Source organism: Mauremys mutica, chromosome 12 (genome assembly GCF_020497125.1).
Source record: "Mauremys mutica isolate MM-2020 ecotype Southern chromosome 12, ASM2049712v1, whole genome shotgun sequence".
NCBI lineage: Eukaryota > Metazoa > Chordata > Testudines > Geoemydidae > Mauremys > Mauremys mutica.
This window is the reverse complement of record NC_059083.1, coordinates 69,570,626-69,586,355: the sequence shown is the minus strand read 5'-3', so window position 1 is coordinate 69,586,355 and position 15,730 is coordinate 69,570,626. Positions and strand designations below refer to the sequence as shown.

The 15,730-nt window shown below is 47.0% G+C and overlaps 1 protein-coding gene across 1 annotated transcript; it reads right to left on the bottom strand.

Annotated features, from left to right (window-relative positions):
• Window positions 1-1,458: 1,458 nt before the first annotated feature.
• LOC123345353 (CMRF35-like molecule 3) lies at window positions 1,459-15,515 on the bottom strand. The gene is made up of 7 exons (XM_044982142.1): window positions 15,377-15,515; window positions 11,998-12,327; window positions 10,116-10,236; window positions 8,621-8,730; window positions 5,293-5,345; window positions 3,010-3,150; window positions 1,459-2,666 (listed from the first exon to the last, which is right to left on the bottom strand). The coding sequence occupies exons 1-7, from the start codon at window positions 15,468-15,470 to the stop codon at window positions 2,517-2,519; spliced, it is 999 nt and encodes a 332-aa protein (XP_044838077.1). The 5' UTR covers window positions 15,471-15,515; the 3' UTR covers window positions 1,459-2,516.
• Between the last annotated feature and the right edge of the window lie 215 nt (window positions 15,516-15,730).

The window sequence follows — 15,730 nt, the reverse complement described above, 5'->3', positions numbered from 1 at the left end:
CAGCAGTGGGTGCAGGATGGGGGCCTGACTTCTCACTGAATGGAGCCTAGAGGTGAGAGGAGGCTATGGACCTCCACCCCCAACCACCTAGAAGAAGCGCAAGGTGCATTCCTTTGAGCAAATAGGAGCAGGTGGAGCTCCTGCCCAAGTGTGGGAGCTTGGAGTTGTCACGATTTCATCTTTCAAAATCTTCACCTTGCGGCTTAGCAAGAGCAGTGCTGTGCTGTCTTCTCCTCTAAGCAGCTTCTGAGGATCTCACTGCTCTTCACAAACCTGATGGAATTTAGCCTACCACCACCCCTGTGAGGTAGGGAAGTGTTCTCTCTATTTTTCATGGTGGGAAATGAAGCCCAGAAAGGTTATTTTTGGCTGTCTCGGTCACCTTGGGCAGAGCACCCACATCTCTTGACTCCCAGTGCTGGGCTTTACCCCCATGAGCATCCTTCGCTGCACTCCCATGGCCTGAAGCAATGTCTAGATCACCAGTGCAACATCAGGATGACACTGATGCCTAGTGATTGTAAATTAGCTTAAAATGGACCCCTCTCCAGGCATTCCCCAAAGTCTGGCCATTGACATGTACCCGCAGAAATGCTTAGCCATGCCACTGAAGTGTGTTGACAACTGGCTGTGCAATTCTTGTTTATTTAGAGTTTAATAAAAAAAATGACACCTCTGCAAAGGCTCTAGACACTTAATAAATGTTACCACAGAACATCTCCAGCTGCATTTAAAAGCAAACATTCAAACAGGAACAAAAAAATCAGCTCAGCAAACCCAACCTGGCTGTCCAGCTAGCCAACTGCAAACATTCCTTTCCACCCCTTTATCGTTCTGGAAACATGCCCTCAATCCGCTCCACAAACCTTATCCAACAGGTGACTTTTGCTGCATGCCCAGCAAATCAAATTATAGTTCTTGTAACACAGAGTCATAGAAATGTAGGGCTGGAAGAGACCTTGAGAAGTCATCAAGCCCTGCCCCCTGCCCTGAGATAGGACCAAGTAAACCTAGACCATCCCTGAAAGGTTTTTGTCCAACCTGTTCTTAAAAACTTCCAATGCTGGGGATTCCACAGCCTCCCTTGATAACCTAGTCCACTACTTAACTATCTGTATAGTTTCCTACTATCTAAGGGTATGTCTTCACTACCAGCTGGATTGGCGGGCAGCGATCGATCCAGCGGGGATTAATTTATTGTGTCTAATCTAAACATGATAAATCAGTCCCCGAGCACTCTCCTATCGGCTCCTGTATTCCAGTTCGGCGAGAGGCACAGGCAGGGTACATGGGGGAGCGGCAGTAGTCAACTCACCGCAGTGAAGACAGCACGGTAAGTCCATCTAAATAGGTCGACTTCAGCTACGTTATTCATGTAGCTGAAGTTGCGTAACTTAGATTGATTCCTCTCCCCCACCCCAGTGTAGACAGGCCTAACTTAAATCTCTCTTGCTCCAGATTAAGCCCATTTACTTCTTGTCCTGCCTTCAGTGGACACTGAGAACAATTGATTTCGGTCCTTTTTATAACAGCCCTTAATATATTTGAAGTTTGGTTCCCCATCTGCTTTTTTTTTCTTGCGACTAACCACACCTAGTGGTTTTAACCTTTCCTCAGAGGTGAGATTTTTCTAAACCTTTTATCATTTTTGTAGCTCTTTGGACTCTCCCCAGCTTGTCCACCTCTTTCCTAAAGTGTGCACCCCAGAACTGGACACGATGTCCAGCTTGGGGCTAACTAGTGCCAGGTAGAGTGGGACCATTATCTCTCGTGTCTTTCATACAACACTCCTGTTCCTACACTCCAGAATGATATTGGTCTGGTGTCCAAATTCTTTAGATGTGTCCCACAGGGTATTTAGGATCAAAGACGAAGATGTCCAAAAATAACGTCTGGGAATGGGCTCTCAATCTTTTCACTATAACCTGTATAAAATGTGGGCATCTATGTGCCCTTCTTGTTCTAAGCCACTGTGCTAACACGGGATTGGCGGTAAAAAGATTCCAGCACAATTAACTCCACGCTGACTGGGGAAATGAAGGACAAAGCTGTTTCCTTCTGCCTCGTCTTCCCATTGTTATTTCCACACCCTCCCTGAGGCCCTGTTCCCCATATCACCTCCAGCCAAAGAGTTGCCTCATCATCCTGAGGTTCTGACCCCAGAACCAAGCTCCTTTGCACCAAGTAAGTTTTATGAGCAATTATGTGGTGCTGGAGCAGAGAGATGTCACAACGAGCGCCAGAGGAAAACCTCCGGCCCTTCAGGAACCAGAGCCACCAAGACTTTGTGCAGTTTCAAGCTGATGTCCAGGAAAGGAGAAGCACTTTGTAGTAGCTGTTGGCCCCCAGTACATTTCTGAAGACAGTCGTGCTGGAAGTGGGACCTCCCCACCACATCTTGCTCCTGGCAGATTGCTCAGCAGAAGGAGGGCAGAGGGAATGCCAGTCCGGAAGCTTTCATGGGACAGTAGGAAAATAAGGAAGAGCTGCTATACATCCCGTGAGTAGGAAGGGCTTCAGCCTGCAGCTTTTCTCCCACACTTTGCTTGATGACACATCATGGGGGGACGGGGTGTGATTGTGCACATATTGATGTAGGTGTCCTGCTGATCTGTGGCTGAGCAGTCCTGTGGGCCAGAAAAAACTGCTTTTCTCTGTCCTGAAATCTGAAATAAGGACACCATGAATCAGAGAGAAGAAACGACAAGAAGAGGAGATGGAGTAACTTGGAGCAGGCCCAGGCAGAAGACCAGAACCTTGCAAACCACAGCTGATTCCTCCAAGTGACCCCTGGCTTTAATTAGGTTGTGCCTGGCTGAAGGGTTCATGAGTTGCTGCTATTGAACGGGGCTGGTTATTGGTAAGAAAGAGGAAGAGGGAAGGTTTTGCCCCTGAACTGGAGCAGATTCCCTTTTGGAAGAGTGTCCCCCAGGCCTGGAGGTGAGGGAGTCTCAGAACGGGGATTAGACCCTCCAGCAGCAGTGTGCTGTCACTGGGTTTTCTTCCTACCTGACTCTTCTGCGGGATCATGTTTTCATAGACGGACGCCGGATCAACTGAGCTGGGCAGGTGCTGCTCGTTCATATAGATTGCCATCTGGCCAGTGGCAGCAGGATCTGATGCACTGAAGGGAGGCTTGTGCCCAGGATTCTGAAACAGACATGGGAGGTGCTCAGAGCAAACAGGAAACTCCAAGGGACCCCTCTTACCAAAATGCCACACTAAGGATCTAGAGGGGTGGAGTTGGCAGGAAGTGACTCCTTCCCTGTACTGCCCTAAGCTGCAGCCATGTTAAAAATGGCACCCTTTCTGTCTGGATCTAAATAATGACCCCTCCTGCTTCCCACCGGTTAATCAGCAGGGCTGGGAATTTCCTGCTAAAAGCACAAGTCTCTCTGAGGAGAGTGTGACCCAAGGAACTCTGGTGCCAACTTCCAGAGGGCACCAGGGGTGAAGAGGGTTTACAAGGATCCCCTGGGTCAGATATATGCAAGATAGTTCACTGATGGATGGCATGTGACATCTCTGCCGAACACCAGTTGCCCATTGGTCCTCAATCATTGCAAAATGTGTGTGTGGATAATATTTAAGGAGTTATGTATCTTTAGGGGGGAGGGATAGCTCAGTGGTTTGAGCATTGGCCTGCTAAACCCAGGGTTGTGAGCTCAATCCTTGAGGGGGCCACATAGGGATCTGGAGCAAAAATCAGTACTTGGTCCTGCTAGTGAAGGCAGGGGGCTGGACTCAATGACCCTTCAGGGTCCCTTCCTGCTCTATGAGATTGGTATATCTCCATAATTTATACAGAAATTATGTTCTTAAGGTCTTGGAATTAAGGCAGGTCACGAGCAGGTGACCCACCTCGGAGATGTTTCTTGCAGGCAGGAGGTAATAGACACCTATCTACTTGTCTGTCTATTTGGATACTGTGTATCATATGCCACACACTGTGTGCCTATTTACACCCAGATCTGGGGAGGACTGAGAGACTGTGAAGTCTACAAGCAAGGAAATTTACAGGAATAAACAAACAGCCAGGGGAGAGGAGTGTCCTGTTTATGAATAAAGAAAAAAGATTGTCTCCTGGAGTACAAAGTGATACATTGGATCCTTCACCTGGGAGGCAAACTGACAGCGCGCTTGTCTCATGAAAGGGGAACACAGCCAACCTGGGTGTAAGGTGCTGGACAGATTTAGGGTGAGCAAGACTCTACGAGACAGGAGAGTAGCTTGTTCATTAAGTCTAGGCTGTAGAATGTGTTAGGATTTTGTTTTATATGTAACCATTTGTTTCCAATACTTCCATTTGCTGTTACTTGAATTTCTCTGCTTTGTTAACTAAACGTCTCTAAGGCCTGGTCTACACTGGGGGGGGGGGTCGAACTAAGGTACGCGACTTCAGCTACGCGAATAGCGTAGCTGAAGTCGAACTACCTTAGTTCGAACTTCCTACCTGTCCAGACGCTGCGGGATCGAAGTCCGCGGCTCCCCCGTCGACTCCGCCACCGTCGTTCATGGTGGTGGAGTTCCGGAATCGACGGGAGCGCGTTCGGAGTTCGAACTATCGCATCTAGATTAGACGCGATAGTTCGAACTCCGAGAAGTCGAACTCTACGCGTCGACCCGGCGGGTAAGTATAGACCTACCCTAAGTGTTGTTTGTTCAGTGGAGCGGTGACCTGAGGTGGAACTGACCAGCTGGGGTGGGATGTTCTTTGGAAGTGGCGAATCTGAGAGCACGAGTCTCCAGCGAATCAGGGGCTGGACACTCCAGGGAGATGCTTGGAGGGTTCAAGGTTTGGGGTGTACCTACCGCTAACCTGTAGCTAAATAGCGAGGCCTGTAGGACCAAGAGGGGAGGGATTATGTTGCCTCTGTCTGGTGGATTGCGGAGCTGACCCACGACAGGCACAGACAGGCCTTCCTCATGCTAAGGGCAGGGGGTAGCGAGGTGCCCCCACAATTCTGGGTACTGCTGGGAAGTGTCACGCTGGGCTACAGTAATAACTCCTGTGGCTGATAGTGAGAGAACATGCTTAACTTCTTATGTGAACCAGTTGCTAGAGGGAGGGAGACACCTTCTGTACTAGTGTAGATTGACTCTAGCCTATGACATTGTACCTTTCCTAGGACAGATTCTGGTAGCACTAAGTGAATGGTGATGGTGTCACCTTTTCAGGTGCTCAGTAATGTGTGAAATACTCTAATCTCAGAGAGCCACTGACAATCCACTAGTCTGTCCTGTATGTTATTGTACTGTGCTCATCACCAGCTACCCGAAAGCCTATCTTACCGTGTTACAGAGATAGACGTTCTTATCCTTTTGTCCTGATGTGTCCTCAAGGGCTGAAAGAATCAGAAACACGGAAGGTATCAATCTGCTGTAAAGCTATTTTTATTTATGGCTGGGCCTTTCTAAGGCACTTGCCGCGGTAGTATCCTGCACCCTAGATGCAATGTCAGGGAAGCAAAGCCTTCCTAGGACCGTGTATTACTACAGTCTCCATCTGGGAGCTTTTGAAAAGGAATTTGTCAATCACTGGACTGTGTGTGTATGTAACTCCCTGGGGGACCGTCCTGTGTCACATGGACCCAGCTTTGTAGATCTAAATGAACCAGGTCAGCTTTTCAGGACAAACACAAACCCAGCCCTCTGGATCAGCTCTGCAAGCGGTGCACAGATCCATAGTGCTTTGCAGCGCCCAGGGAAGGTGGTAGCATCAGCTCTTTGGTGCGCTACACTCCTGCTCCCATGGCTCAGGAAGCCTCTCATCACCAACACCATGAGGTTAGGGCTCTGTGGATGTGTCTGGCAAGGAGAGACATCCCCAGTGTCTTTTTAGAGCTCTCCAACTCTCTGGGGACTGTTTCCCTTTCAGGATTAGCAGTTTGGCCCAGAGTCTTGAAGTTATTTAGGCTCCTAATTTGTTAGAAAGCTAAATCCCTTTGAGAAACTGGACCTTTCTGCTTTGAGAATTCCTCTTTCATGCAGCATGCAAATGAGAGAGAGACAGAGAGCTACAGATGGGGGTGTGTGAAAGGTCAGTAACATTTCTCTGTCTCTAACTGGCTGCTGCAGCGTTGCTGCTGATCTTGTCCCAGAATTAGGAAAAAAGAGAACCCTGTGCTGTACCCCCACATAGGGGGCTAACAGTGCAGTGTGGCTGCAGCTCAGCTGAAGCTGAGAGGGAAGATTAGCATTGTTCAATAAAATGTGGTCTTCTAGGCTTCATTTACATGCAAAAATTGCTCTGGTTTAAATTAAATCAGTCCAAAACCTGATTTAGATAAACCAGGGCAGAACTCTGGGTAGACTTGTATTTCAGTATGAGAACGACTTGCTTCAGTTTAGCTTAAGCGAATACGAAACTGGCTTAAATTAAATCCATATAAGCCCCTCTTAAACTGAAATGAATAAATCATTGTGGAAATGACAGAGGTGCTTAATGACTTCTTTGTTTCGGTTTTCACCAAGAAGGTTAGTGCTGATTGGACGTCTACCAGTAAATGCCAGTGAAAATGAGGTATGATCATAAAAGACTAAAATGGGGAAAGAACAAGTTAAAAATTACTAGACAAATTAGATGACTTTAAGTCACCAGGGCCTGATGAAATGCATCCGAGAATACTCAAGGAGCTGACTGAGGAGATATCTGAGTCATTAGCAATTATCTTTGAAAAGTCATGGAAGACGGGAGAGATTCCAGAAGACTGGAAAAGGCAAATATCATGCCAATCTATAAAAATAAGGACAATCCAGGGAATTACAGGCAGTCATCTTAGGAAGGAAGAATCAGTTGCACACATACAAAATGAGAAATGACTGTCTAGGAAGGAGTACTGCAGAAAGGGATCTGAGGGTCATAGTGGACCACAAACTAAATATGAGTCAACACTGTAACGCTGTTGCAAAAAAAGCAAACATCATCCTGGGATGTATTAGCAGGAGTGTTGTAAGCAAGACACAAGAAGTAATTCTTTTGCTCTACTCCGTGCTGATTAGGCCTCAACTGGAATATTGTGTCCAGTTCTTGATGCCAAATTTGAGGAAGGATGATCATGTGGACAAATTGGAGAGGGTCCAGAGAAGAGCAACAAAAATGATTAAAGGTCTAGAAAACATGACCTATGAGGGAAGATCGAAAAATTGGGTTTCTTTAGTCTGGAGAAGAGAAGACTGAGAGGGGACATGATAACAGTTTTCAAGTATATAAAAGGTTGTTACAAGGAGGAGGAAGAAAAATTGTTGTTCTTAACCTCTGAGGACGGGACAAGAAGCAATGGGCTTAAATTGCAGCAAGGGAGGTTTAGGTTGGACATTAGGAAAAACTTCCTAACTGTCAGGGTGGTTAAGCACTGGAATAAATTGCCCAGGGAGGTTGCAGAGTCTCCATCATTGGAGGTTTTTAAGAGCAGGCTTGACAAGCCCCTATTGTGGGGGAGGGATAGCTCAGTGGTTTGAGCATTAGCCTCCTAAACCCAGGATTGTGAGTTTAATTCTTGAGGGGGCCACTGAGGGATCTGGGGCAAAATCAGTACTTAGTCGTGCTAGTGAAGGCAGGGGGCTGTACTCAATGATCTTTTGAGGTTCCTTCCAGCTCTATGAGATAGGTATATCTCTGTATAAAAAGGGATGGTCTAGATAATACTTAGTCCTGCCATGAGTGCAGAGGACTGGACTAGGTGACCTCTCAAGGTCCCTTCCAGTTCTATGATTGTGTTATTAGTATTATCGTAGGGTCTAGAAGCGTCAGTCATGGCTGAGGACCCCCGCTGTGCTAGGTGCTCTACAAACACAGAACAAGGAGACCCTAAGTAGAAAACAAGGGACAAAAAATGGGTTCTGATAGACAGGGGAGGCCCAGGAAACTCTGTGACAATAGTTGCCAGCATGATAGGCCACGGTCTCCACACACCAGCAGCCTTATAAATAAATAATAAAATAAATATCTACAGAGACTTTGCTCCAGTTTAGCTAAATCATTTCTTGACACAATTTTAAGTTAAACTGGTGCAGCTTTGGTTCTGTTCTTTTTGCCGATTGCACCCCCTCTGGCTGAGGGGACGGAGGAAAAGACTTTGTCAGCTGTTTCCCTGTTATTAGTACCCATCAGAACCTGGCAAGCCCAGCTGCAATGGATTGAAAGTCACAGGATTACCAGAACCTGAGGCAGCAGGAAAAGCTGGGAATCACTATAGGCCACAGGAGCAGTTCTTAGGAGCAGCTGATGAAATCAGGTAATCAAGGGGAATTCATTTCTCTGTTTCTTTTGCTGAGTGTTAATGAATCTTATTTAACTGATTTCTACTTGGTCAAAAACAACTGGCTTGTTTGCTTTTGAACTAGCCAGCTGCTATATCTAGCCTGAGCTAGGTACCTGCTCCATCACTGTGGCTGGCGCTGGGCGTGCCGCAGGGATCTCCCAGTTTGTACAGCCATGTGACTTGCTGCATGGAGTAACTGACTAAGTATGTGGGGTGAATTTAGAGAGTGTCTGTCTTGTGCTGTTATTTTGGTGACAGGGACAGTATAGTCCTTAGGAAGGAAGCAAAATGATCGGGCTGCACCATCTGGAGAATGAAGTGACACTTACTAGCAAAATTGATCAGAGAATTTTTACCTTTTCTCCTCCTCTGCGATGCTCTTCTAAACTTTACAGCAATGAACAAAATCAAAAGTAGAACCAGCAGGATGGATGGGATCAGGATGTAGAGGACGAGGTTTGGTGTACTAGGCAAAGGAGAAGACAATGTTTGTTTCTACTCTTAACGGTCAGACTTTGTTATATAAAGATTAGACGTAGATCTTGCTCCCCTCTCGAGTTGTTGGAAGGGGTGGGTAAGCATTAGCCAACCCCTATCTGTTTTTTACAACTGGGAAACTGAGGCACAAGTACAGTGACTTGCGTCAAAGAAGCACATTGAGTCCGTTGCAGACCTGAGGCTAACACTTTGCGACGCAGGATTTCAGCATCAAACTGAATAAACAGAAACCATTCAGCAATGGAAAATTTGGCAATCTAAAGCAGTTCCAGCTTTCCTCTCTGCACAGCTGGATTTAAATATGTGCTAGGGCCTAGGTCTTTAAAAACATTTAGACAAACTCTTTTTATTGAATAAATTGACTTAATTAAATGATAAAGTTAAAACTCTCAGATTATTTTCATCTGAGCAAGGGTAAAACTCCTGTTCTGTTTAGGCATGACAGTGTTACCTAGTGGTGAGAGCACTGGCCCCATCATCAGGAGACCTGGGTTCTATTCCTGGCTCTGCCACTGGCCTGCTAGGTGACCCGAGCAAGTCATGTCACCTCTCATGCCTCAGTTTCCCCATCTATAAAAAGGTGTTAATGGTACTGACCTCCTTTGTAAAGTGTTTGGAACTCTGTGGAAGAAAAGTGCGAGATGTTGTTATTCGATTATAGGCTTGCACTGCATCTTTTGCCATGAATTTTTGTTTTTTCTGATTGAAAAAATTAAAGACACAATCATACAGAATTTAATGTCACAGACCCCTTCCAGAGCTGGGGTTTGTAAACTGCTTCTGCTGCAGTGTGAAGGAAACAATGGACAACAACTTCAACATGAAAATATCAGCTATTCTGTCATGTGATTGACATGTACAGTATATTTCCCTGCCTGACTGGAAAGCCCAATGGAATAGCAAGGGTCCTGGGAAATACAGTGCTAGCACTTTAAAATTGGACCATGTCAGACTGGAAGAGTGGTGAGCGTGTGGGGGTGTTTTTTGCTTTCTTTTTGTTTGCAAGTGTGGGTTTAATACAGTATAATGCAATGGAATTCACCTTCCAGGGCAGAAAATAGTTTGCAGGACAGGGAGGCCTGTAGAACAGCAGGACTGTCTGGCTCTGACTTAGCTGATAAAAGCCCCTTTCTCAACTTGTGAACTCAGCTAAAAATCCTTTTCTTCAATGCCTCTGGTGTGCAGAGACCTGTGAGTTCTAGAATCCTCCGTGCTGCGTGAGTTTGACTTAAAGCCTTGGTCTCTGTAGGGATTGTAGCCTGGACTTCGAGCACAGTGTAGAAACCCCAAACCTGCCCTAGAGTTGGTGAAAGGAGACCTCACAGTGCCTCTAGCGTGAGTTGGGGCACTCACCCAGCAGGAGCATGACTACTGTTAAAGGAGAAGGTGGATATTTCTATTTCAGGAACAGTCCATGGGGAGGTGGCAATGGTCGGGTCCTTTTCTGGTGTTGTCGGTGGTGAGGTAGGCACAGCTGCAAATGAAAGCAGACAGAGCTGTATTACCAAGCCCTCGTTTGTTGATTTCCTGTTTGAGCTGGCACCTGCCTTCATGGTGGCTGGGCTATTAAAGCTCCTTGACGTGTGTACTGGCTAGGCCATTGCAGCGGAGAAAGGTGGTGTGGTGGTCGTTTAACACAGTAGCTGTAATTCTGTATCCTACTTCAACTGCTGATGGCCCCCAGTGAGATAATGTAGCTGTGCTATATATCAAATAAAGGAACCTGAGGGACGAGACAGGAGTCTGACTGAGTTCTTGGGGAGCTAAGTGGAAGAGGTTTGGGGGGAACACCAACAATATTGAGGGACTGGGGAGAGTGAGCAAGACTTGGCTTCCTCTGCAGGGATCAGTGGTGGCAGCAGAGGTAGGAAATGAGACAGAACTATTCTGACATGAGCACATGGTGTTTAAATGCCTCATCCTGCATTATTGGCCAACAAGTGAGCAGATAGCCCCTGGCTTCTCCTCCCCTTCCCTCTGTACCTCCATCTCCGGCCATATTCTTCCCCACTCCATTGACACATCCATCTAGATAGGAACATGGGAATCATCACACTGAGTCAAATAAACTGTCCATCCAGTCAGGGAGCCTGTGTGACAGTGGCCAATATCAGATGCTTCAGAAAAAGGTGCAAGAAACCCCATTATGGACCATTTTGAAATAACATAACCATACGGGCAGCTTCCTCCTAACTCTCATCACTCATTGCCCCAACACACTGTTGCTAGAATCTGTCTCTGACCGGTGTCATATATGGGATCCTGTGCAAACTTGCAACAAGCTGCTCGTTGATATTATTGCTTGCTGGAGGTATGGCAGTGTATAAAGAACTATAGACATGTGCTGCAAAATGTGTTCTTAAAAGGTGGTTTGCAAGCCGTGCATAAACCCAGCCTGTCCCAGACAAAGGAATGTTGTTTGTCTCTCCAATCTGAACTAAGCTAGGTGATACCGCAGATGACAATGGAAAGTACATCTACATATAAGGTAAACAATGTACCATCAAGCTTAATGAGTGACTGGGTGGGGGCAGAGACAGCTTAACAATAATGAGTGTGGATGGAGCCACCCCCGTGTCGCCTTCCTACGTCTTGAAACAGAGACTATAGACTTTGGGAAATAGAAGCAGAAAGCCATTTTGGCATCCATCACTCATGGGACACAAGAGGCCAGAGCTCTGGTAATGGGACAAATGTGGATCCTTCACCCAAGGGGGCTGATGTCTCTGGGAACTGACTATAGATGAGAAACCTGCTTAGACAAAAATTGTAACTTGCTGAGTTAAGTTTCAGTCACTAGAAAGCAGGTATTTGTTTTGTGTGACTTGTGTCTTCTGTTCTTCCTTATATCGCCTGCATATCTGCTCTTTGTTCACAAAGCTACTCTGGTTTTATTACAAAACCAGCTCAGGGCTGTGTATTAAACTGAGAGGTGAAGTCCTCAGCTAAACAGGCTGGCGCGTGTTCTGTCTCTTTGGAGCCAGCAAAGGCAATAACTTTACTGTGAGTGTCCAGTGAGAGGGCCTGGCGGCTGCAAAGAATCCTGGGAACTCGGGAATTGCAGTTCACTTTTTGTTACCTGTCAGGTGAGGTTTGGACTGATAGAGTCCTCAGGAATGTGCTGCCTGGGCAGACAAGCTGGTGTGCCAGGGCGCTGACTCCTAGCTTAGCAGCAGCCACGCTGCTCACAGTGCTGGGTGACTGGCACAAGACGTCACACACTTAAAGGACTTACCTGGGAAAACAGACACGTTGACAGCAAACATCTTGTCATAGCCTTTGATCTCTATCCCACACCAGTAAACATCCTGGTCGCCCAGTGCCAGGCTCTCCATAGTCACAGTGAACGTGCACTGTGTGCGATTGTCTTGGATGGAGACTCTGCCCCGCTTCACCTCGGCCTCTGCACTGATGGTCTGAACAGCTATGGAGCAGTAATACCAGCTTTTTCCTCTGCACCAGTATTTCTCATAGTTCTGGTACCCCTCGTCGTACTGACACTGCACAGACACCGACCCTCCCAAGGGGCCGCTCACCTCCCTAGGGCCGGTCAGAGCCCAACAGCCTGCAAAAGACAGAATTGCTTTCATTGCTTTCCTGCTGAGCAAACACCAGTGACAAAGAGACACAGTTCAGTACCAGTTAGCCATATCAACCTTTTGTGCATGGATAGTCCTGTGTGGAAGGAGACAGCTGCTTTTGGGTGGATCTAAGGTGGTGAAAGCTGATAGCCTGGGCCTTAGGAGATCTGGGTCCAAGTCCCCAGTCTGCCACAGACTGTGTATTGACCCTGGGCAAGTTTCTTCACCTCTCTCTGCTTCAGTTCCCTTGGGGATAATGGTGCTTTCCTGCCACACAGGGGTGTTGGGAGGTGTTGGTCTCACAAGAAATGTTTTGGTGGCCTCTGAGTGCAGCCACCAATTCACTGGTGGCCATTCTGATGCTTTTTCCTAACGTATTTTAATTAACTTTAGGAAAAATAAATAAATATTCACATATCCATGTCCAAATCATTGTCATTCATTTAGGTAGGTTTTTATTGCAGACTCAATAATAAAAATAATGTACAGTTGTCTCTATTCTTTACTGGACCTAAATAGAATAGAAACAAAACAGGTGCTTTGCATGTTCTTGTCTTTTGTTGTTTGGGTGGTTGCTTTTTTTAGGGCTTGCCAGCTAGTAAGTCTGTTTCCATGAAAAGTGATATCTGTATGTTTGTTAACACTGCTTTCGTCCCCCTCCCTCCCACCCGGTCACTGCCCAGGAGGCTGTGGCTGCATGAAAAGTCCCTGGTGGCCACATGCAGCCATGGTGGCTGCATTTGAGAAACACATGCTATGGTAATGCAGGAGGTGGGGCTTAAGACTATGATGAATAGCCAATAGGTGTAAGGCAATTTGTTCCCAGTGTGGGGTAGTGGGGAGATGGAATCATCTGGGACCTCATCTCGTCTTCCCACCCCCACATAAATCCAAAGCCAAAGAAAAACATAAAAATATCCCTGTTCTGCTTTTTTTGTTAATATCCTTCTAAAACACAGCGCCTGCTCGTCTAGGGCAGTGAACGTGAGAATGCCACAGAGGAGTCCCTGGCTTAGCTTTCCCACAACTTTATTATATGGGGAGGGGGGAGAATGACTAACCAATTTAGGAGAGTATGAAAATCTTCCACATGCTTTATCTCTTATCACATGCTCAGCCACTCCTGTGCTGGGCAGGGTATTGGAGAGCCTCCTTGACATGGCTGAGATCAGCTAAACTATGGCATTGGCATCACTTCTGATCCTGGAGGGGAACCCACTGCTGCTCTGGTTAACCTTTGGGATGGATGGAGGGAGCAGGCAAGGTCACAAGGACCTATGTTACATAGGAAGTAGGAGACTAAACTGAGTATGAAACAAACTCTGTTGGGCACCTGATGCTTGGCAATGGGTATCACACTTGTCAGTCATCTCTGTGATCAAATGACTCCTTTTGTGATACAGCATGGCCAGAGGGCAGCAGGAGAGGGTTAGAAGGGAGCCTTATTCTCTGTAGAGGGAATAAGGCTTGCTATAGATTAATTAGAGCACCTGAAGCCAATTAGAACACCTGAAGTCAGTCACCTGATAAAAACCCCTGCTTCAATCAGACAGTGTGGGTGTGGGAGTTGGAGCAGAGAGGATTGGTGTTGGAGCAGAGAACAGTTTGAAGGAGATGGAGCAGAGAGGATTGGTGTTGGAGCAGAGAACAGTTTGAAGGAGATGAAGCAGAGAGGATTGGTGTTGGAGCAGAGAACAGTTTGGAGGGAAGCAGAGGGCCATTTGGAAAAGTGCTGCGGTGGGCTAAGAAGTCCAAGACCCTAGGTAAAGGGGCACCTGGCTTGTGCAGAGGGAGGGCAGGAAGCCCCCCACAAGCTGAAGGGCAGGAGAGGGAAGTAGCCCAGGGGAAGGAACCGTCAGTTCAAGTGGTTTACCACTATCCTCAGGGCCCCTGGGCTGGGACCTGGAGTAGAGGACGGGCCCAGGTCCCTCCCTCTCCACTCTCCTCCTCTAGGACACTAGTGGGCAGTTAATATTCCAATTCAGGGCCAAGAAATGGCACCCTGGACCCCCCGCAAAGAAGAGAAAGCGCGAGACCCATCATTATAGTGCCGGCAATTTGCCACACTTTACACATTAGTATGCAATGGTGTTCAGTTACCACCACCAACCTGCAGGTCACCGCTCCCCAGTATGGTACCGAAGCCAACCTCCAAGAGATTTCCACCGAGACTAAAGTGTTTGCTTGTGAGAGTGCCCTGGTCCATCTGAATGACGGCTGCAGTAGTTTTACACACAGTGAGTGTGTCTTGGCTCTTTTCTCATCTCCCCCCTGCCCCCCCTCCCCCAAAAATCATGGTATTGTTCTCCTTTTGTGCCTTTTCAGATAGAAATACTCTCTGCATTGGTCAGATTTGTCAGATGTGTCTAAGTGACTTAGGAGCCCAAGTCCCAGTGCCTTTCAGTGCCACTTGTTCTCCTGTGTCACGTATGTGACATTGAAAACCCAACCTTCCTATGCTATTTAAAAAGCAAGCAAACAAAAAATAGGTGCATAACCAGTCTGCGTCCCACTTGGAAGTGACTGTACTGGGGATGTTACTACCATCTGCAGAGCACTTGACTGCAGTGAAATTCCTTCTCAAACCAGCTTGCCGCATGGGGTTTGAGGGAGGAGAGGAAAATGTGTTAAGAGAAGTTAGAGGACAATCCTCCGGAGCCATTGGTGGCAGGGAAGGGTACAAGTATTAGACTTGTGGGAGGTAATTCCTTCCCCTGTCTTAATGGAGAAACTGTGGTACTAAGGGCCCTGGTTTGTGAGATCTTCCAAACCACTTCAACCCACTGCAGCATTGAACTGTTTTGCCTTTTAGGTAGGACATTTTCTCCAGGTCCATGGGGATCCCTGCAGGTTGGCTTTTAAACTAGGACATTCTCTCTTGTCATCTGTCCAAACCTGTGCCTAACATCAGGCACTTGGGTAGGGGACCTGACTGCAGAAATGCGTAGCAGCTACCCACAGCTCCTATTGCCCCAGTGGGAGCAGGTCTGCTTCCTGGGTCTATTTCTATTGACATAAAGAATCCCGTCTCACCTGGGAAAAGAATCCAAGCCCAGACAAGAAAACTCCTCATGGTCCCGGTTCTCTCTTCAGACAGAGAATGTGGACTGAAGGTAGCTATCTGCATCTCCGGTGCAGTCTCAATGAAGGCAGGGCTCTGTGTTTTCTCGAATCTAAAACATACTGACAAATGGATTTCGTTTCAGACTTCTTCTCTCGACTGTTTCACTTCCTCCAGAACTTGTGGCTGCTGAATGGTCTCATTCTGTGGGGGTGGGTTTTTTAGAATGTGTCATTTCAACCGCCTTTATTCAGAGGAAACCAGATCCGCCTGATGTTTCTGTTTCACCGTCCAGTCAGTCTAATTCTTAACTCCTGCACCCCTCC